Source organism: Branchiostoma lanceolatum, chromosome 9 (genome assembly GCF_035083965.1).
Source record: "Branchiostoma lanceolatum isolate klBraLanc5 chromosome 9, klBraLanc5.hap2, whole genome shotgun sequence".
In the NCBI taxonomy this organism is placed as follows: Eukaryota; Metazoa; Chordata; class Leptocardii; order Amphioxiformes; family Branchiostomatidae; genus Branchiostoma; species Branchiostoma lanceolatum.
In genome coordinates this window covers 16,776,521-16,798,275 of record NC_089730.1, presented here as the reverse complement: position 1 = coordinate 16,798,275, position 21,755 = coordinate 16,776,521, and the positions used below count along the sequence as shown (strand labels likewise).

General features: G+C 41.3%; 3 protein-coding genes across 4 annotated transcripts; all 3 read left to right on the top strand.

The window, feature by feature from the left end:
* Positions 1-91: 91 nt before the first annotated feature.
* On the top strand, positions 92-2,310 carry LOC136441810 (prostaglandin E2 receptor EP4 subtype-like). The gene is made up of 2 exons (XM_066438319.1): positions 92-1,279; positions 1,749-2,310. The coding sequence occupies exons 1-2, from the start codon at positions 476-478 to the stop codon at positions 1,974-1,976; spliced, it is 1,032 nt and encodes a 343-aa protein (XP_066294416.1). The 5' UTR covers positions 92-475; the 3' UTR covers positions 1,977-2,310.
* A 5,064-nt stretch (positions 2,311-7,374) lies between these two features.
* On the top strand, positions 7,375-9,664 carry LOC136441809 (prostacyclin receptor-like). The gene is made up of 2 exons (XM_066438318.1): positions 7,375-8,226; positions 9,350-9,664. Exons 1-2 carry the CDS (start codon positions 7,411-7,413, stop codon positions 9,575-9,577), a joined length of 1,044 nt encoding a protein of 347 aa, XP_066294415.1. The 5' UTR covers positions 7,375-7,410; the 3' UTR covers positions 9,578-9,664.
* Positions 9,665-10,792: 1,128 nt separating this feature from the next.
* Positions 10,793-21,505, top strand: LOC136441813 (surfeit locus protein 4-like). 2 transcript variants are annotated; one of them, XM_066438323.1, is made up of 5 exons: positions 10,798-10,939; positions 12,684-12,947; positions 18,361-18,404; positions 18,529-18,703; positions 19,238-21,505. In XM_066438323.1, the coding sequence occupies exons 1-5, from the start codon at positions 10,889-10,891 to the stop codon at positions 19,514-19,516; spliced, it is 813 nt and encodes a 270-aa protein (XP_066294420.1). In that variant the 5' UTR covers positions 10,798-10,888; the 3' UTR covers positions 19,517-21,505. The 2 variants fall into 2 exon arrangements, with proteins under 2 accessions (XP_066294419.1, XP_066294420.1); XM_066438322.1 differs by lacking the exons at positions 18,361-18,404; positions 18,529-18,703; positions 19,238-21,505 and adding exons at positions 14,527-14,570; positions 15,038-17,389 and having other exon boundaries at positions 10,793-10,939.
* The last annotated feature ends 250 nt before the right edge of the window (positions 21,506-21,755 follow it).

Here is a 21,755-nt window from a genome sequence, read left to right as displayed (position 1 = left end):
AAAACTGTTCCTTCTGTTCCTTCGTTTTATCCAACAGTAGACCATGTAAAGTGTATAATCATTCATCGTTTTTACACGACTTCGAAATCAAGCAACGTCACGTAGTAACAGCTTACATCAAAGAGTTCATTACGTCTCCCCATATTTAACCAGGACTCACACCAGTTGACACAGGGTATGTGAGACCTTCGAAGTCGCACGCCTGCCAAAAAGCATTCCGACGTTGCGCTAACAAACCCATTTGTATCCACCCAACATACAATAAACATCCAATAACTATGTCAGCATAGCACTCGAGAACGCGTGGCCAAAACACGTCAAAGGAAGTCCCTTCTTTCCATGAGATTTTCACAGTCGTCACAACACAGTATACCGACTGAAGGGTTCGGATGTGTGCTAAATAAACGGCTGTTGTGTCTAAACGGGGTAAGAATTTGGGAATACGCGAATAGTGGTCTAATAGATTTCTATTGCAATGAATGACTCAGATGACGACATCCGCTGGCCTGTCGGGTCAACTTTCGACGACATCGGTCCCCTGTGGTACGTATCGTACTTCTCTCACGTACCAGGCGTTATTGCAGGATTCATAGCGAACATCATCTTCATTGTGGTCAGCCAAGAGGTCTTCAACCAGCGGCCTACCATCCCAAACATGCTCTTCAAGTACCTGGCCTGCGTTGATGTGCTCAACTGTGTCTTTGGGCTTGTACCGATCATCTTGGCGCATCATCTGAGAATCTTCACGAAAGAAGTCTGCGCGTTCCACGGAACGGTCTTGACAGCCCTTAGTGTTGAATCTCAGATGATCGTCGCCTTGATGTCGACAGAGAGGTACTCATCTCTCATTCACCCTTTCTTCTACTCGGAATATCTTGCAGGGAACCATAGGAATATAGTAATAGGTCTGCACGTACTGTTTTTCTATGCAACCGTCTCGGCGAGTTTACCGCTTTTCGGGTTGAACAGAAACGTGCCCCATCCGCCAAACTCGTACTGTATGTTCGACTGGGCTGACCGAACGCCAAAGGGGCGTCTGGTCGTGTACTTGAATCTCATGAATATGTTCACGTGCCTGCTCATTATCGTGATTATGAACGGGGTCGTCGGTGTGTACATGTATCGGTCGAGGAAACTTCGTCCGCAGCTGCCCAGCTTCACAGTCCGATCCGATCACCAGCCGCCGGTGGATTCTCGGGACCGACGGCTCCAGGTTCAGATGACGAAGTTGACCCTGGTGGTTGCAGTGGTGTTCTTCTGTTGCTGGTTCCTCTTTGCCGTAAGTAATATTTACTTGCTGTTTTATTGCACTTTTAAAGCACCGGAGCTCATAAATTAGTCTTTTTATATAAATCACAATTTCATAAAATGCTCAGCCCTCCGTTATACATATTGTGAAAATTTCTCACCAATTGTTAGTGAAACAAATACATGACGCGTGAATATCAGGTAATGTGGATTTATTAGAATGTATAGTATATTTGGTATCTTCTATGTAGACTGTGTAAAGATGCACAGTTTTAACTACTATGTGTGTGTGTGTTCGTGTGTACATGTGTGTGTGCGTGCGTGCATGCGTGTCAGTGTGTTTCTGTGTGTCTGTATATTGAGAGAGCCCATATGTGTGTGTGTGTGTGTGTGTGTGTGTGTGTGTGTGTGTGTGTGTGTGTGTATGTGTATGTGTATGTTTCAATTCTAGACAGAAAATGACGTATATTCATATTCAATTTGTTTTCCGTCCCTCTCAGCTCCGCATCTTCACCAATCAGCTCGGTGTGTGGACAGACGACGGCGTTGATTGGTTGGCGTTTTGTCTCATGACGTGGAACAGCGTCATCAACCCTTTTCTCTACGTCATCATGTGGAAACCATACCGCAAAGGATGCTGGATGTTGTTGAAGACCTGCCTACACTACCTGACCTGTACTTTGGTCAAACTGCCGACAATGACTCTGTCGCAAACAGTTGTAGCATGAGATCATAAACGTGGACGAACTGTTTAAGTTTAAATTGAACGAACTGTTGAAGTTTGTCCAATGGAGGCAGCAGTTGCATTATACAGCATCAATATTCTTCAATACTTAAAAACAAGGACCTCACAAAAGTTGGCGGCTCTTAGGAAATCTAGGACCGATGTTAGAAATAACGTTTGCAGCGTGTTTGTGAATAGTTGTTCATCAACTTCAGTATAGGAACAATACTTAATGATGAATTGGTGGAATGAATCGTTTCAAAGCATGTATACTAGAAATAGGTGAAAACATAATAATCAACACTCGTTCGAATTCTTCGTTAACGGGGGCAATTGGGGAAGAAAATTGTAAGGTATCCAAGAGACATGTCTAGCGATATGAATTTGTCACCGCTGGGTTCGACTACACTTTGCATTTTTGTGTGGTGATAGTAGGTTTTATTTTTAGATTTTTAATTCTTTAAATATTTTGAAGGAGGAAAAATAACTTAAGTTACGTGATAACGTAATGTTACACTATCATTGTGATGATGAATAAGATCTGAACAATACGCCTTTGGAACATAAACTGATTCAAATGACTGATTTTCTGGTGGTGCTCTTTCTTATTACCCAATATGATTTTCCATTGCATATTGGATATCTAAAAGCGACTTCCGTCGGCCAATAAGATAAATGCAGCTGATTGACTACGCTGGCCAATCAGCATGGACCAATGTTTGTTGTGCGGGAACACAAACAAATTTATCCGTATGTAAATCATGCTTTGAATGATGATTGACCAGCGGTAATGGTAAAATCAACCAATCAACATAGATACTATTGGATGAAATCTATCGATGATGAGTATAGATTTACTGAACTTACCCATCGGTGATTCAGATGAGAATCAATAGGCAGCTCAGGTGGTTCACACAGGCTACTTAGTGGCATGTTCCCGCACAACAAACAGTAGTCTTCATTGATTGGTCAATTTATTCTATTGGACCAATCAGTATCCGCATCGCGAAGTTGACTTGGTCGCAGTCCTACTTCATTCCGCTGACTTATAGTCACCTTTGTACCGCAGCGAGTTGAAGAGACTTAAGATAGATAGCAGGTGGCGTCGCGGTGGCGCAGTGGCACGGTGTCTGGCCCCAGAACCCAGAGGTACTGGGTTCGAATGCGGGGTTCCATGATTTGTCCCGTTGATGTTGTGCCGGTGCAATTGGGAAAGGCCCTTAACACGACTTTCCCCACTTCACTCAATTGAAAATGAGTACCTAGCTTCGGTACTGTGTTTGAGGAGAACCACACCTCGAGCACGTAAAAGCCTGAACCCCCCAAACTTATCGAAAAGAGTAGGGGTCCTTCCCGGTGTGTGTGGATCATATAGATCTGTCCGGATATGCAGCTTGTACCTTCAGTACAAACCTGGTGTGTTACGCCTTGAGGCGGTTTATCGGGTATGCAATACAAACAACAATACAAACAGCAGACATGATAAACGTTGTCATTAACAGATGGACAAGGCTTACTTCATAACATTTGTAACTTAGTGATGGATGAATACAAAATGTGTGACGTCAAACCACATTTACACACTTGCCCTACTTATATACTAAGACACTCGTGGTCAGTGCGACCTCGACAGCTGGTCACATTGCATAAACATACTCGCCATAAAGCATTCTTATGTTGTGTAGACAAGCCCATTGGTTTCAATCAGAGGCCGGAATAGGTCATAAAGAGCACTGTTAGCATGGCACTCTAACGCCTGTACATCATAATATTATTAGGATTCTTTATTTCCTTATTACATAACTGTTGAGTTCGTAGAGGTAAGCACTGCTTTCAGTTTGGACCACGGGCTATGTGAAAGACATTTAGATTCTGCTGTATCTTAGAGCAAGGATCTGCGTCTTGGCCAGATTGTTACTACAAAAACCATGAATGAATCGAATGACGACATCCATTGGCCTGTCGGATCCACGGTTGACGACATCGGTCCCCTCTGGTACCTGTCATACTGCACTCTAGTTCCCTGTGTCATTGCTGGGTTCGTAACGAACATCTTCTTCATTGTGGTCAGCCAAGAGGTCTTCAACCAGCGGCCTACCATCCCGAACCTCCTTCTCAAGTACCTCGCGTGGACCGACGTCCTGAACTGTTCCTTCGGTGTTGTACCCATCATCTTAGCGTACCACCTTAAGATCTTCACCAAAGGTGTCTGCGCGTTCCACGGAACGGTCTTCAGCGCTTTCAGCGTTGCGTCTCAGATGATCGTCGCCTTGATGTCCATCGACCGCTACATCGCTTTAGTCCATCCTTTCTTCTACTCTAAATGCCTTGTGAAACGCCACGGTAAAATGGCTGTTGCCGTCTACATAATCCTCGTGTACTCTACCGTCTCGGCGAGTTTACCGCTTTTCGGGTTGAACAGAAATATACCTCATCCACCGAACTCGTTCTGTATGTTTGACTGGGCCGACCGAACGCCAAAGGGGCGTCTGGTCGTGTTCTTGAATCTCTTGAACATGTTTCTGTGTTTACTTATAATCATGATCATGAACGGTGTTGTTGGCGTTTACATGTATCGACTGAGGCGAGTTCGTCCGACGCAAGTGGCTAGTGTCTCATCTGAAACTGGAACTCAGCCACCAGTAGATTCTCTCAACAGACGGCTGCAGCTGCAGATGACGAAGTTGACCCTGGTTGTCGCTGTGGTTTTCTTCTGTTGCTGGTTTCCCTTTGCGGTGAGAGTCGTTCAATTGTTACATAACAGTCTCTCAGGTCATCAATCATTTAAGTTTTATTTAGTTTGGAAATATGTTTATCATGGCAATGGTTTCTCAAATGTACTGATGGGAAAATGGCTGATGTTCACGAGACGACTTTTAGGTGGCACGGTAGAAAGAAAGAAAAGTAATTAGAACATCCATATGTTCACGAGTAGTGTTTAGATTCCACCCGATTCCTTTGAATTTCATTACTTATTAAGTCTAGATGATTTGGATAAAGCCATGGCAGTATATACATGCTTTTTTGTGAACGGTTGCGTCCAAATGCTCCTTTATAGCCAGTAACCAACTCAATAGAGACAATTCTTGAGAGCTGACTCTAAACGTTTATCATAATATCTTATGGTCTGTATCTCGGAATGAAACAAGATACTTAGGTTATTACAATCAACATGCCTGATGATAAAGAAGTGCAGAGGCTGCTATCTTCTAGCTCGAACATATAATTATAATTGTTAAATTAAGCTGTAAGTTGATAAAGATGTAAATGCTGTATAAAAGGTAAAGGGGATGTCGTGCCAAACATCCTCCGATGTTTGATTTTATAGTTATGTAATCTAAATATTTATATCAAAGCAGGAAGTACTAGTCACACAAACTTTGGTTGGCGATGCAGCACAATATTTGAATTCCACTTTGTTGGGATAAAAGGATTTGATACGTTTTCTAATCAAAATGTTTTTGGTTTCTGTCCGATTTAGTTTCGCATCCTGACCAATCAGCTGGGAGTATGGGAAAATGAAGACGCTGATTGGTTCGTGTCTCGTCTAATGGCGATGAACAGCGTCATCAACCCTTTTCTCTACGTCATCATGTGGAAACCCTACCGCAAAGGATGCTGGATGCTGTTGAAGACCTGCCTACACTACCTGACATGTACTTTGGTCAAACGACCAACGATGACACTGGCTGAAACTGTTTCCGCATAAGTTCATACGTTTTTATTTTTCAGTTTGGTCTGAAACACCGGTGACAACCTTTTGGTTGAATCTCTTAACAGATGTAAGGACCCGGCTCAGTCTCAATGTTTTCCTTTTGAGTAGTGAAATCTTTGAAGGCACCTTTGAAGTCTTCGCTTCCTGACCAACAATGACTCTATCTCAAGCAGTATTTGTATAGAATTGTAAGATTTTGCACACAGTAACATCAAGTAACTTTCTCTCTATATCTCTCTGCATAACTCTGTATTTTCCTTGAGATGGTTTGATTTATGAACTAGAATTAGATCTACTTGATTTCTTAAAAAGTTTTGTAAAAATATTTAAATGTTAAGTTAATGATCTTATTCGTACCAACTTGTTTGGGCGACCACACCTTCAATAGTATACAAAGTATTGTGGACTCCCCTTTAGATTGATATGGTAAGCCATTCATCGTGTATTTATTTATTTATTTATTTTGTATGTGAGATTTCTTTTTTATCAGATTAATGAATGAATGAAAACCGATATGGAAATCGAATGTCTCTCTAAGTTAGAATTTAATTGCAATTCGGAATTTGCTACAAGTATCATAATATCGGTAGAATAATGGCATCGTTTCACGAAGGTATATGACAAGGAATGAGACATGTAAATGCACTAATGATAGTGTATGGTTGATGGTATATGTCTCACATGTGACATAGTTGAACATTAGAATGTTAAACATTGGCACAGCCTTGCATACGTTTACACAGGACGGTATTGGTATCAATCATGACCTTTATTTATTATCTGTACCCCTATGGGCTCTCTTGGAAATCAGCCTTTTTGGCTGAAGAAACTACCCATACGTTTCAAGATGAATAAATAAATAAATCATCATCATCTTCACCGCTTTTCAGTCCTTCCACTGAGGCGGGTCATCGTTGCTTTCCACGATGCTCTGTTGGTATTGGTATCAATAAAGAGACACTATGGTATGCAGATTTTTTCTTTACTTTGTTGTGTTCATTTTCCTTTTTCATGAACATCCTCTACTTTTCTATCTCCTATGATGATTTACAAACATCTTCTTGTAGTTTTTGATAAGTCCAAGAAAATCTTGCAAGGTTGTAAGGTTGTTGTCGTATAAAGCTGATGTTACGTTACGTTACTCAAATCGTCGTCGTACGATCTTGATGGCGTCGTAAAATCTTGATGCCGTTAAATTTCCAAGACTGCCAGGTCTGCCAAGACTGCCATGACTATCCCAAGAATAAACTCACTACTTTGCGACCTTACGGCGATCGTACGACGTCAGTGACTTGACCCGAAGAGTCAGGCCGGGTCATTACAGCTAGCGACGTCGTGTTAAACCAATGCAGCTCAACACATAGGAGCATGCGGCTATATTTGATCAAACCTTAAAATGCTTTACATAATAAGTGGATACCGGGTCTGAGAGATTGACAGCTACACGCCCCCACATAAACCTTCGACGTAGGTCATTCCAGTGTTGCGCAAACAACCCCATCGAATCCGAAAATATTACTAGTACAGTGTAGTATGCCATCAACATCAGCTGGTGTTGTTTTCATGGCATTGGATCATCTGTGAAATTCTCCTTAAGCGCATTTCCTTTTCTAAGTTCTTAAAGGGGTGGGTATCCTACCATAACAGCGCAAGGACATATGGCTATATATATATGAAAGGCGTCAAATATTGAGGATAGGTCGCAGGTCGTCGCCATGTTTTTATGCCTCGAGCCATGAATGAAACGGTTGATGACATTCAGTGGCCCGTTGGGGCCACCGTTAGCGACATCGGTCCCATCTGGTACGTGTCATACTTCACTCTGATCCCGGGTGTGGTTGCGGGGTTTGTAGCCAACGTCTTCTTCATCGTGGTCAGTCAAGAAGTCTTCAACCAGCGACCGACCATCCCGAACCTTCTTCTCAAGTATCTTGCGTGGACCGACGTCCTGAACTGTTCCTTCGGTCTTGTGCCGATCATTTTCGCCTACCATCTCAAGATCTTCACTAAGGGGGTATGTGCATTCCACGGAACAGTCTTCATTGCCTTCAGTGTGGCGTCTCAAATGATCGTCGCCCTGATGTCCATGGAAAGGTACACGGCACTTGTCCATCCTTTCTTCTACTTCAAACAACTTGCCGGTAACCATAAGAAAATGATCATAGCGGTCTACACGATCTTCGTGTACTCTGCCGTCTCGGCGTGTTTGCCGCTTTTCGGGTTGAACAGAAACGTGCCCCATCCGCCAAACTCGTACTGTATGTTCGACTGGGCTGACTCAACGCCAAAGGGTCGTCTGGTTGTGTACTTGAATCTCTTAAACATCTTCCTCTGCCTTGCTATCATCGTGCTCATGAACGGGATACTCGGTGTGTACATGTATCGGCTGAGGAAACTTCGTCCGCGGCTTCCCAGCGTTTCCACTGTATCTGGAAACCAGCCGCCGGTGGATTCTCGGGATCGCCGGCTGCAGCTGCAGATGACTAAGTTGACCCTGGTGGTTGCAGTGGTGTTCTTCTGTTGCTGGTTCCTCTTTGCCGTAAGCACTACTTTTCTTATCCAGTTGGTTGATTCAAAATTCTTCCACGCCTTTCGGTGTAAATATAGGGCTGTGCCCCGTCTCCGTTTCTATAGGCCCAGTGGGCAACACAATTGTGCAAGTATAAAATGTACAGCAAGGGGCTAGTCCACTTGTAGTATGATCTTTCTCTATATTATATCAGAACAGAAAGCTGTTTACAGTACACAAGTTAGTTAGAGTTACGGCATGTTGTATTTTCTTAGAGGTGTGTTATGTACGTATTCCTACGAATGGCCCTTATGGGAGGGTGATAGCTGGGATTGATTAAGGGGAGGATCTCTAATATCTGTGATGGCTAGGGCTATGGAAATCTACCCAAACTGTAAATATTTCACAAAGGTGTGAATTTTGACTTCCTGTTGTGTCCGTTATACTACAGAAGAATGATAATCTTTTTCTACTATTGAAATAAAGTCAAGTCAAAGTCAAGTCAAATTTATTGCACAACAATTGCATCAGGTACAACGTATGGAAAATAACATGGAGTTTACACAACTACTGAATGATACGTGTAATGTTTAGGCCACTACAGTCGCAGAGGCGCACTTCATTTCAACCGTGCGTATGATGACCACTCAAGGGATCGTGACACGGATGTATAAACACACTTATTTCTGTCGGTCAAGCTATTCACTATCCACACAAACTTTGATTAGCAATAACATACAATGTTTGACTTTCACTTCGTCGGCACGAGATGTTTATGTATACAGACTTTTACAGAGTACGCTTGTCTCACTTGGCATGTTACGGAAGTAAAACTCTTTGACCAATGGCAGCTCCTGTTGCGTGTTTGAATAGACGGACCCCATAGCCCTGCCCACCTACGTCAAAACGGTAAAATGCAAATAATTGATGAACATGCATAATCTCCAAGCAGATCCACACGGGGGCAAAATCGTAATGTCCGCCAGAGAACCTTCAGGCTGACTGAAGATTCTCTGGCTGACATTACGATTTTGCCCTCGTATAAGTCTGCTTGGAGATTAGGGCATGCAGTCACTTCCCCATTGGTTGAACTGCTGATTGTGATATGGACATTTGTTATTACACATATGTTGTTTCGCTGTCACCTTCACAGTTCCGTATCCTGACCAATCAGCTCGGAGTATGGAGAAACGACGGCCTTGACTGGTTCTCCTCTCGCTTCATGACGTTGAACAGCGTCATTAACCCTTTTCTCTACGTCATCATGTGGAAACCCTACCGCAAAGGATGCTGGATGCTGTTGAAGACCTGCCTACACTACCTGACCTGTACTTTGTTCAAACGACCAACGATGACACTGGCTGAAACTGTTTCCGCATAGCTTTATATAAACTCCAAGCAGATCTAGATCTACCTGTGGCAAGGCAGTATCGAAAAGGCCAATCCGGTGGCTTTGGATACTGGTTGGCCCTTTTGAAACTGCTTTGCCTAACCAATTGTTAGATCTGCTTGGAGTCATTAAACTTCTCGCACTTTGACTGTTTAGTTTGGTCTAAAAGTAGTGAGTCTGTCGACAACTCTTTGGAAGTTTCTCTAAGCAGATGTAAGGATCCGGCTCAGTCTCATTGTTTACTCTTTCTGAGTAGTGCACCATTTGAAGTCCTCGCTTCCTCCTAGAGCCGAATCCTTCCATATGCTTGGAGATTATAATCTGCCTTCTCTATGTCTGGGGCACAGTTGTTATAGGAATGTCACACATTGAAAGTTGACGCTAACGTATCTTTAAGTGCTGTTCATAGTTTTTCAATACAGCGCTATTCATAGATTAGCAGATCAGCTTCTTTTATATTCTTAATTTGCCAACGAAAATTTAAAACGACTACGAAAACTTCTATTTAGTTGATTTTCATAAGCTACAAATAACTATTACGTAGTTCCCACGTATTTTTGTTGTTTGTACAGTGTTTGTTTGTATTGCATACCCGGTAAACCGCCTAATGGCGTAACACACCATACAGGTTTGTACTACCAAGGAGGTTCAAACATTTTAACCTCCTTGGTACTACACAGTACAACTGCATATCTGGACAGTACCTACCTCTTTCCATCAAACAACGCAATGCGATGTAAATCTCTGGGTATGTATGAATATATTTTTCGTGTTGTACTATGTATTATTTATATCAAATGCATCTGTATCCAAACCGGACCTGAATCACTACCAAAACACCTGTAAATTATATATGTATTTACCGTCGTATTGACCCCGGGAAGACGAGCGGGTATCAAATCAAATAAAAGAATATAGGTGTCTCAATATTTCTTTTGTTTTTGCAACCTTATAGAAACAGTGGATAGGATTCGCTGAATATCAAAAGCAAGAGGCAATGTAACGCTATCACTATTGGCCAAGTTGGCATTCAATATTTGTTGATTGGAGGAAGGGGGCTAAAATGAAATTGACAATGAGGTTTATAGAATGAGGTTTATAGAAATGCCTTTGAAAATCTCCTTGGAAAGGCACTACACTATCCTGTAAAGAGTTTAAATCTTGGCGCGAAAAGTTTGTGCCAGTGGGTCAAAGTTTAGAACGGGGTGTGTACGTGGCAGCGCGGGGCACGCCGGGATAGCCGCCGCCATCTTGGTCTTTGCTCCTTGGCAGCTAGGAAGACGTGGCGGAAGAAAGACGACCATGGAGCGTCAAAACGAACTTCTTAGCAAGGCAGAAGACGTCGCCGATCAGGTAAGGAAGCACAGAAGCTATCTGTCCCTTATGCCGCTACTCGAGCGGCCGTGGTTGCGTATGAAGCCGCTTGTTTAGAGACGGGAAGTGGCGTTCACAGATAATCAAAATTTTTCGGTTTGAATGAAGTCGTCCGCCGTCTTCTTGTTCAACAGTTCAGTCGGATTTGAAGCGAGAAATCTAGGTCAACATTGACGTGTTTACTCCAGTAAAATTCTTCAATCCTTTGCTCAAAGGTTCTTTGGTCTGGAATGTGTTTGACATTTTTAGATGTCCCGAAACCCAGACCGAATCACACGTGTACAAAAAATAAAAAATGCCAGAACTTCAGAAGAAAATCGTGACGGATTTAGGTTAGAAAAACCTCTGTTCGTATCGTCTGCGATTTCCTCAGTGTTACAGACTTTTTTGGAAGTGAATTTTGTGATAACCGCTCGATGTTATACATACGTGTCCGCAGCTGAGCTGCCAAAGATACGGTTCAAAGTTCACTCCCATCTAAATTATTTATCAAGCCATGTGACTTCCAGCAAAGTTACCATATGGATACAATTAAAATGCTTATTTTGTTGAAAACAACCATTGCAATATCGTAGTTGGGCTGTTTTTTGTTGTTATTTATTTGCATGATGTAGTTGTTGTCGTTGTAGCAATTTTGTAATCAATCTTGATGTTGTTTTTGTGCTTTTATTTATCCTTGATGATCTCTCAAGATTTGTGTATCAACGGACACTTGCCAAGTAATGTTGAAATAAACATACATGTGATGCCTTGCCAGTATACAGTTGTTTTGTACGGATTATGTTTCATTCAAAGTCAGACAACAGGAACGGATAAGAACACGACAGGAAGTTGTTATGAAATTACATCATATTGCCCTTGGCACTTATATCTCAGTATCAATGTATTAGTCAGATAAATTACGGAAATGATAATTATTGTAGTCCTAACTACCTAAGAGTGCACTTCTGTTTTGTGCATTTTCACAGACTAAAGAAAAAGCATGCTAAGGATTTGTTTTCATTATTCTTGATTGCCATGCCTTACAAGTTACAATGTTTTCATCACCTTTCACCTAAGAAAACATATTTTTGAAAGTTCCGAACTGAATACACCCTTTTGAAACAAACTTGTTTGATTGTATCATATTCTATCGGACAGAAATCTAATGAAAAGTTCTGATTGTCCAACTTGACAAGATTTACTATAACAATACAACCAAACACCCAGTTTTATACACTGCAATAAAGTAATCCAGCTGTTTCCAAACAGATTAAGGACATATCAATTGGCTAACACTAGTAACAAGTTTTCAACAATAGTGTCATGTTTGCTTTCTTGAGGCTGATATTTGTATTGAACCAGCTGTTTCCATGGCAATGGCCCCTAAGACTGAAACATAATCACTATATTCACTATAGTATGGGACTAACTTAGTGTGGAAGTGCTATCGCCGTTAGTATTGGCCTGAAAGCCATTTAAGTTTGCTGCTTTAAAATTTTGAGCTGTCTTTGAGTTCACAGTTGAAGCAACCATACAAACATTATGAAAGACATCCCTAGCACATGTTTACAGTATGATTAGTTCAAGGTAAGAGGTCACTATGGAAACCGTGAACTCAAGAACGCAGCAAAAGTTTCATAATTTACAGAATACGGGGTTAAGGGGGCGCATGGTCAGAGCGTTGGGGCACTGCACCCCTGTCCCCTTCTTAGAAAAACCTGATTGAGTGTTTCTTTTGCAGATTTTGCGGCACAGCAAGCATGTCCTCCCGCACATCGCGCGCCTGTGCCTCATCTCCACGTTCCTGGAGGACGGCATCCGCATGTGGTTCCAGTGGAACGAGCAGCGGGACTACATCGAGGCCACCTGGGGCTGCGGCTACTTCCTGGCCTCACTCTTCGTCTTCATCAACCTGGTGGGGCAGGTGGGCGGCTGCGTCATGATCCTCAGCAGGCAGAAGGTGCAGTGGGCCTGCGGACTGCTCTCCTCCATCATCGCCCTACAGGTACACGCACCAGCCATGGTCTTACCTACTTCCTCATCCTGCTGTATGTATCATAGTCATGAATGAATGAATGGTTTATTGAAATATTGAAATATAGTCAAACAGGTTTGAATAGAGGGCTTGAAATCCATTTTGGCAACACATTGTACTATAGGTGTGAATAATAGGCATTGTCTTACCCACTACCTATGTCTGACGAAGAGTACTTAAGAGGTTCAAATACAGGGCTCAAAATCCATCCAAGGGTGGAACACAGACAATTGTCTTATACACTTCCTATACGTAATAATATCTTAGTCATACTCATAGGTCCATTGCCTTGGTGCCATCGATTTCTAGTTACCAGGGCTCCCATTGTCTGCCCTAAGCAGTTATTTTATCAGGGAGAAAATGGGAGCCCCGGTAAACTAACTAGGATGACATCAGGCTAATAGGTCCAAATACAGGGCTCAGAATCCCTTTTTTTGTAAGTACGCACATAGACATGTCGTTTTTAACTATTCTTGGAGCCTTTGTTAGATTTGCTCCTTAAGGGTTGCAAGGGGAAGGTTAGAGCTACTACACTGGAGTTTTAAGTATTGAGAAGTTACAGGTTTGGTGGATGGTTAACATTTTGCTTGTTATTGTGGTTGGTATTAAGATATTTATGTGTGGAACAAATGTGTGTGTATGTTGAGCGAGGGAGCTGTATGGCTGAATATCTCCTGTCTTTTTTTTTTTCACTGTTAACTGACTAGGGGTGGATGTGATACATGATGTATGTACAAGTACAAAGCACATTCTACTGCATCATAGCATTTGTAGAACGTAGTTGGGTTTGATTGAATTTGAAGATAAGATAAGAGTGGCATACCGAAGCTTTTTTTTCAATGTTTTTGATAGTGTTTGCAGCTTCGGTGCTGAAGGATCATTCAAAAACCCGTTTTGTGATGTACAGATGTGTATGATACGAACTAGTATGAGATTACCAATCCTTTAATAATGCCTGAAACAAGGACTTCTATATGTATGTGTATACAGGCAACTGATATCTTTATTCAGATCGAGAAGTTATCACAGGTGTCAATCATGAAAGATGCTAGGAACGGATTACAGGGTTTTGAAGAATAAGACCCTCTACTGGTCAGTTAAAAAAGGATGACGAACATTAAATCATAGTGAAACAAAGGCTTTTTTTTTATTCTAGTCTTTACTTCAAGCTTTATTAATATGCAATTCTACTTTCAACCTTGCCTCCTACTTACACACTAGGTCAGTATTTAGAATTCTCAAACTAGATATTTCTCCTTATTATTCTTATATGCAGATCTAGACATACTTTTAGCAACACCTCAAGGATGGAGCCTTCTTCAAAGTATTTTTTTAAGTCATCTTTACCACTTGCTACAATGCGCAGTCCTGTGTTTTTACTTTAAAATATCTGTCAGCAGAGACTTCAATTCAAAGTACCTCGCCTTCTACAGCTGTCCCTTTTTTACCCTTGACGGTTATTTTGTTTTTTTGGTGCGGGATGCGAAGGTTCTTTGTGGTGGTGTTTTTGGCGGACAGGCACCTGCAGCTCTGTGTTTTCTCCTTGCAGGTCTTCATGTATAACCTGTTTACCGAGTTTGACTACATCTTCAGGTAAGACACGTCCTTAAATACGTCTTAACTATGTCTTTATAGTTCTTGAAGTAGTTCCCAAGTTTTCTTCAACAAAATCTTAGTACACAAAGTGTTGTAAGGTGGCAAATATTGCTTTTGTAGCTGTCTTCTTCATGTATAATGCACGTATGATCTATGGCTACCCCTCAAAAAATCATATTTCACAAAAGTTTGTGTTACATGACTGTGTAATTCGTTAGGTCTTAATGATTTCATGCGAAGCTGATCATAGCTGTTGATGATAACCTTCAATACGGTGAGCCTTCTCACACCGTGATGCATTGTAGGTAACTGTCAGTCAAACTTTGAAATTTACCCACAATGCATCACATATGTACACTTCAAACTGTGGACTAACTAACTTAAAATTAGATTCAGTTGACAATAGTCCTGATATGATTCGTGTTGAGCTAGTTGGACAGGACTTTCCCTCTTGTGCCCAACAGGCAGCTGGCCCTGGCCGGAGCCATCATCCTCCTCCTGGCCGAGTGCTTCGCTGAGACCAAGCCGATCCTCGCGGGCGTGCCCACCGCCGAGGACGACGACATGAAGAAGCCGAAGACGTACCTGCAGCTGGTGGGGCGCATCACCGTCCCGCTCATGTTCCTCCCCCTGGTGCACTTCGGCGGCGGCTACTTCCAGATCCTGCTCAACCTGGTGGGGTTCGCCCTGATGGTGCTGGTGATGATCGGTTACAAGACCAAGCACGCGGCGGTGGTGCTGTGTCTCCAGCTGTTCGTCCTGAATGTGTACCTGCACCCGTGGTGGATGCACCGCTGGGGCAGCGCCATGCAGGACTACCTCAAGTACGACTTCTTCCAGACGCTGTCCGTCATCGGCGGCGTGCTGATGGTCGTCGTCATGGGCCCAGGAACCCTGAGTCTGGACGAGCGCAAGAAATTCGAGTAGCGTACATGTTGCTAGTATGCTACTGCCAGGCCTTGTGTACATCTGATGTGTTGTGTATTTGTAGTCACAGTAAGAACTTTCATGCGATATAGAAGTGACTACATCACAGAAAAGCATCTTCTGTTCTTCAAGACTTCTACCGGTATAGCTCCTATATATATATATATACATGTACAATGTTTCAAAACTTGCAGAACCTAGAACATTGCCTTTGCTGTACTCTGTAGAAGAACTGCTGCATTATGATGGCTACTGTTGTAGGGTTTCATAAGGGGGGGGGGAGTTAGGACTAATATCAGGTGGAGGGAGAAATGTCATGTTGGCAGGTTGCACTTCAAAGTTTAAAAAGCTTGTCTCAATCTGTCTCTCTTTCGTCGAAGATCAGGTCTATTTTCTGACTCGAAGTTAAAATACCAAGGGTGTTCTAAGTATGAAGACTTTGGTGATTATCAAAACTAGTCTGTTCAAACTCCATTCTTTAAAAGGCTGATGAAATTTTGTGCTCCAGAATTAGATAGATGTTGTCACTTGGGTTGGTATATTGGTTCATTCCTTATCTAAAATTCACACAGAAGACATTGATAGTAAGAGACTTTCTGTCATTCCTAGACTCCTTTTATCAGTCATGATTTTCTATAGAATTCTGCAGATTCGTTGGAAAAAGCACACTATGTAGTAGTGTAGAATGCTTATAATGTAAGGTAAGTAGCTTCTGTAAAATTTTGAAAAAATCAAATGAAAAAGGGCAAAACACTTAAGGTCCATCTTCTCATGGTAGTTTAGTATGCTGTGTGCCATTGTGGTTTATTGTCAACAGCAAAACATGTTAATCTTTTGCTCTGCAACCTAAAAATGTGTGCCAAGTCGCCTGGTAGATTTTGTAAAATCTTGTCAGACCCTCTGCAGTACAATTTACTTGAAACGTTGCCAGATGTTTTGTGTGCTTATATGGTATAAACATAGAGGCGCATTGTGGGTATCTTGTCATCAAGCGAGTTTTCAAAAATGGTAATTTAGATTAAATTTATGACCCCACCAGGCCAGGGCTGTCTCCAACTTTAAATTTTTTCCGTCCCACTTTTTGTTTTTGGAGCCCATGTTGTTAATTTTCTGTGTTAATCAAATCTGTTATTTTCAGCTTACAAAAATACATCTTCATCAATTCCATGCCAAGAAATTCAGATTTTTGGACAGACAGGGTGAAATTTTTTTCCGTCCTTACAAGCAAATTTCCGGGATGGAGAGACGGGTCCTGGACACAGCCCCGGACCTCTCGTCATGATGTCACACATGTACTTAAGGTTCTCCTGTTCTAGACACAGTGAATTTTCATTCCAAAATGTTTTTATTGCTGTAAATGTTACCATACTAAAAATACTGCGAAAATGTCAATTTATGTCCCACAAATGACAAGGTTATCAAAGAAATGAGTTTTGGAAATATGCAGTATTTTTTAGAACCAACTGACTGAATAGATGTATGCTGCACTTAACATTTATTTCTGTTCTATTTTTCTTTACATTGTGATAGCTTAAAGCAGGAAACCACTGAACAGTATTGTCTTTAAGGAGCTGATATTATTTTTTTTATGCAAATGGTTATTTTTGCTATTCCAACCCCCTCCCTGACATGTTTTGTTTTTCACAAAAAATACAAGTCGCAAAAGGCAGAGATATAGTAATAACTTAAGTTTAAAGTAAGGCATAGCTTTGTATTATGTCATTGAATAAGTTTGATGAACTAACATTGAAGACTTGGTTAGTCTTTGTCAAGCATTGATGTCCACTTACAATGTCAATGTTATCAGTTACATGAATGTAAGGCTGTGCTATTTTGAGCAAGCTGTAGTTATGTAATGTTCAACGCAGAATAAACATCATTGAATCTTGCTATCAAAGAGTTTCATTGTTTTCAGTATGTCTTATTGTTTCAAAATGTGGATGCACATGTAGTTGTACTTATGGATATGTCAGACGAAAACTTGAAAGCCATTGTCACACATTCAGGACCTTTCCACGACTTGCTCCCTACCACTTCCCCAACTCTAAGGTACCAGACCAAGGCAGGGAGTAGCCTGGACTCCATCCTATTCTAGCCCCTCTTTCCTGACTTTGATTTTTCACAATTTAGTCTGCTAACTTAGACAACTTTTTAAAGACTAGTAGGCAACCTTGCCAACCGAATCCCAACCACAGATGATCTGACTCACAACTAACTCCCAACCATGGTCTGGAGAAGGTTGGGAGGTCATGTACATGTATGTGTGGCAGGGACTTTACATGTATGATGGATGAATGTAGAGAAGGACATATTACTAGTATTAGTAGTAATATGTGTGCAAAGCCTATCCTGTGTACGTCAACATGTATATGCATGTTTGATTTCTAAAGGATTGAATTGTAGGAGATGCATAGGGCTCAAGTTATATGCTGAATTGCAACCAGAGAAGATATGCAAAGAGCTTGTTATCTAATTTCAAAAGATGTATTTGTTTCTATACCAGTTAAGTATCATACATGGATATGGATTGATGAAAAAAGTACCATTTTACACAGGCCTTACTGAGTTGTTTTTTTTGCTACAGATTGTTGCTTGACTACTTGTTAGGTTATGTAGAAGAAATTAAAAAGAAGTCAAACTGGTTTCCTAAATAACAGTCTAGTAATTATATACACCTTACTAGTTGTAACAAAGTACATGTAGTTGTCTAAAAATATGAGTTGCGTTCTTCTAATATGAATCATGTAATAGACTCCGAATTACAATTATCATTGATTGGGAAAACACATTTTGTTCTCCAAGTTTAAACTTGAGGTTCTCAATAATCTAGCTAAATTGTTGTTTTTTCTTGTTGTTACAGACTATAGCTTACAGTATCCTGTGGGACCTCAACTTCTTAATGAGGTAAGATGGCAAAAATACAATTTTTGGATAAGATAATCTTTACACATTCAAGACTGCAACACTTCACAGATTTTTTCCTACAAACCAGAGGCACTAACAAGTTACTTTTGTTCCCACCAATCAGGAACTTGGCCCTTGCAGGGGGTCTCCTCCTCCTATTGGCTGAGAGCAAGGCGGAGGGGCGGAGCCTGTTTGCAGGCGTGCCGACCATGGGAGACAACAACCCCAAGACATACATGCAGCTGGCAGGGCGCATCCTCCTCATCCTCATGTTCCTCACACTTATACGATTCGGTGCTGTAAGTACAACATGTAGCTTTTCTGTCACATTCTGTACATTCAATTAAATTTCCAGGTAAGGGTAAATAAAGGTGGTGTTTGTGTATTCTCCAAGCAGAGGTTTTGGTCGAGTGCGGTAGGAGTGTCCGGGATTATTTACGTCCCTCTCCCTGACACTCCTACCGCACTCGACCAAAACCTCTGCTTGGAGAATAGTGTTTGTGGTGATTGAAGTTTGCAGTGGGTTTACAGAGAGTGTTGCTGAAGGAAGATTTATATTGCTTACGCTTATCTATGAGTATAGTTGTCAGAGATGGTAATCACATGATCTGTTGGTCTAATGTTAATGAACAATACATCATGTATCCCCTGCAAAACTCACTGTATTGTCCCCATATAGAATATTGTCACTTCACAGATGCCAACAGCTTTGGTTCCAAATTATACATAGGAATCCCCTCTAACCTCAAAACTTAGGACCCTGCAACAACAAATGAATGTACAATATTTTATTTTATGTAATAGTCATGTATGTTTTCGCCATGTTTCTACAGGGATACGTGCAGGCTTTCCAGAACATAGTGGGTCTGTGTCTCATCATCCTCATCGCCGTGGGATACAAGACCAAGCTGTCTGCGCTGGTGCTGGTGGTGCAGCTCACCCTCCTCAACTTCTACCTGAACGACTGGTGGAACATCCCCGACTACAAGCCCATGCGAGACTTCCTAAAGTACGACTTCTTCCAGACCATGTCTGTCATTGGTGGACTGTTGCTCGTGGTGGCGCTAGGCCCCGGGGGTGTCAGCGTGGACGAGAGAAAAAAGCAGTGGTAGTAGGACAGGGGGTCGCGCCCGCCCGAACGTCTCTCTCTCTCACGTGCCATGGCGAAAGCGTTTTATCTGACATGTTGTCACACCTCGTTTTTGTGATTCATTCATTACTATGTTTCACATATCTAGGAATGTATTACATGGTCTTCTGATTATCCGAGTGGTTTACAAAAAGAAAAATCACATTCGTGTAAAGGTATATCAATTGAGAAGCAGTCATGTAGAGTTTTGATAAGCGTTTTTTTCTACAAAGAATTCAATGAGAGAAGTATCATAAGGGAAAGCTGCTTGGCACAAGAGTTTCGATCACAATGCCTTTTTCCCACCCTCAAACAAATTAGGATAAAGTTGTAAAGTTAAACACAGATGATACTGAAGTGACATTAATAGGTGACAGCTTGTTTCCTTGACTATAAAGTCAGTGAAATCACATCAGAAATTTGGATTTATGAAAAATGAGAATTGAACTGACTGATCTAGGGTTGCTTCTTCCAGTAGTGATAGATAATATCAATGAGGTTTTAGAGGTAGAATTACTACGTGAAACAATACATGTGTACAAATTCATGTATTTCTGAACAGTGCAGGCTTATGATAAGTACACAGGGCTTTCTCTGAAGACTTGTACATGTGATTCTCCTTGCAAGATACTTGTACATTTAGGTAAAAAGTAGACACAGGATTCAGAGACGTATTTTTGAAATGACAGTTGATGGCTCAAATGTTATTTGACGTACATGTACTTGTAAAAGACGTGGGTAAATGATGGCATTTGTACGTACGTTGTATAATCCTAGTTGTACAGTAATTACAGTAATCAGTACCGTTAAGTGGGATGGCTGTTGTTTTTGGCGACACCTCGCAGGTGGAGCTAAATGGTTTATTTCTGTAAGCAGATTCAGATTTTTCAGATGTATAACTGCCCACCTGTATAAGTCACAATATGTTAGAATCATGGTCAGTATAGTCTGGTTCACGGTTTAAACTGCACATGCATCATGGGTAATATGTCAAAGTTAAAGGCCCCTGAGACATACACAAAACACACCTGGACATGGTATCAACAGCAGGGTCTAGACAAGAACTGTTTACAGCTTAACTACAAATTTGGGGCCTTGAACTTTGTGCATGTGCAGTTCAAACCGTGAGCCGGCTTATTGCCGGCCATACCTGTATACTGTGTGAGTTTGTCCATGACAAATGCATAGTGTGACTACTTCCTGATAATGAAACATAGTACAATAATTTCTTATGCCCATTCTTAAAAATGCCTTCCAGATAGTTGATATGATGCCAGTGGTCCTTTTAGCCAAAAGCTTCAGGTGACCAAACAGCATTTTTGTCTTGTGGCATCCAAGCAGTTGAGAATACAGTAATATTAAATTGGCAGAAGTACAGTATTGCAGAATGATGATTTTAGTCAGTTTTACTCTCCAACTTGTCATTGGTCAATATTTGATGGAGCTTGTTGGAACATTAAGTGTGATGTATTTTTATGTTAATTCTCATAACAATATATACTTGTTAAATGTTTATATGACTTCATACCTTTAATGCACCATCCAGACTTAAGGCTGTTTATTGAAAAACGAAATGGTGAGCAAGATGGCAATTTCACAAACCTTAACCGTTTTTATTTTGTATGCCTCATTTCTCTGGACTAGCCAGAGCCCCCTTATTAAGTAATTGATACTTTTGTGTTGTTTTCCAACCATTTTGCTCCCTTATTTCTTTTTCTGTGAGCAGACCTGGACTGCCAGGGTTCCATCATTTGATTTCACATTTGCACTAATATTTATTCATCAGTTACTGTCTAGCCTGGTCTATTGCCATTTCAACAAATGAATACTGTGCAATAATTTGAAGCTGCATGTGTTTGAAGATAAACCCTACAGTTGGCAGTCCGAACAGCTTGGTTGGTATTGAAGGGTAGGTTGTGATGTTCTTGTGATCACATCATGCATTTATGAAGTAAATCTGCCTTTGGTATCATCTGATAGTCCTGTCTCTTTTTTTTGTGTGCCTATTTTAAAGTCAGGCATAGAAGTGGTTTTGTTGCAATTTTATCAAGGTACAGTACAGCTATATTGATTCAGTATTTAGGACCTATATTGATATGTACGTCTGACACACCAATGGTCAGACACAAGCAATTGCACTCGTAAATTTACACTTCAAACAACAGAATGACACCCAGGTTACAGATATAATTTTTTCATCTTCTATGTGCCCATAGCTCATT

Bases quoted from the DNA above. Each gene is read 5' to 3' on its own strand.
- LOC136441809 (XM_066438318.1), top strand. From the start codon at position 7,411: ATGCCTCGAGCCATGAATGAAACGGTTGATGACATTCAGTGGCCCGTT. The intron at 8,227-9,349 runs GTAAGCACTACT...TCACCTTCACAG, and splicing joins GTTGCTGGTTCCTCTTTGCC to TTCCGTATCCTGACCAATCA.
- LOC136441813 (XM_066438322.1), top strand. From the start codon at position 10,889: ATGGAGCGTCAAAACGAACTTCTTAGCAAGGCAGAAGACGTCGCCGAT. The intron at 12,948-14,526 runs GTACACGCACCA...TTCTCCTTGCAG, and splicing joins CCTCCATCATCGCCCTACAG to GTCTTCATGTATAACCTGTT. The intron at 14,571-15,037 runs GTAAGACACGTC...TGTGCCCAACAG, and splicing joins GAGTTTGACTACATCTTCAG to GCAGCTGGCCCTGGCCGGAG.
- LOC136441810 (XM_066438319.1), top strand. From the start codon at position 476: ATGAATGACTCAGATGACGACATCCGCTGGCCTGTCGGGTCAACTTTC. The intron at 1,280-1,748 runs GTAAGTAATATT...CGTCCCTCTCAG, and splicing joins GTTGCTGGTTCCTCTTTGCC to CTCCGCATCTTCACCAATCA.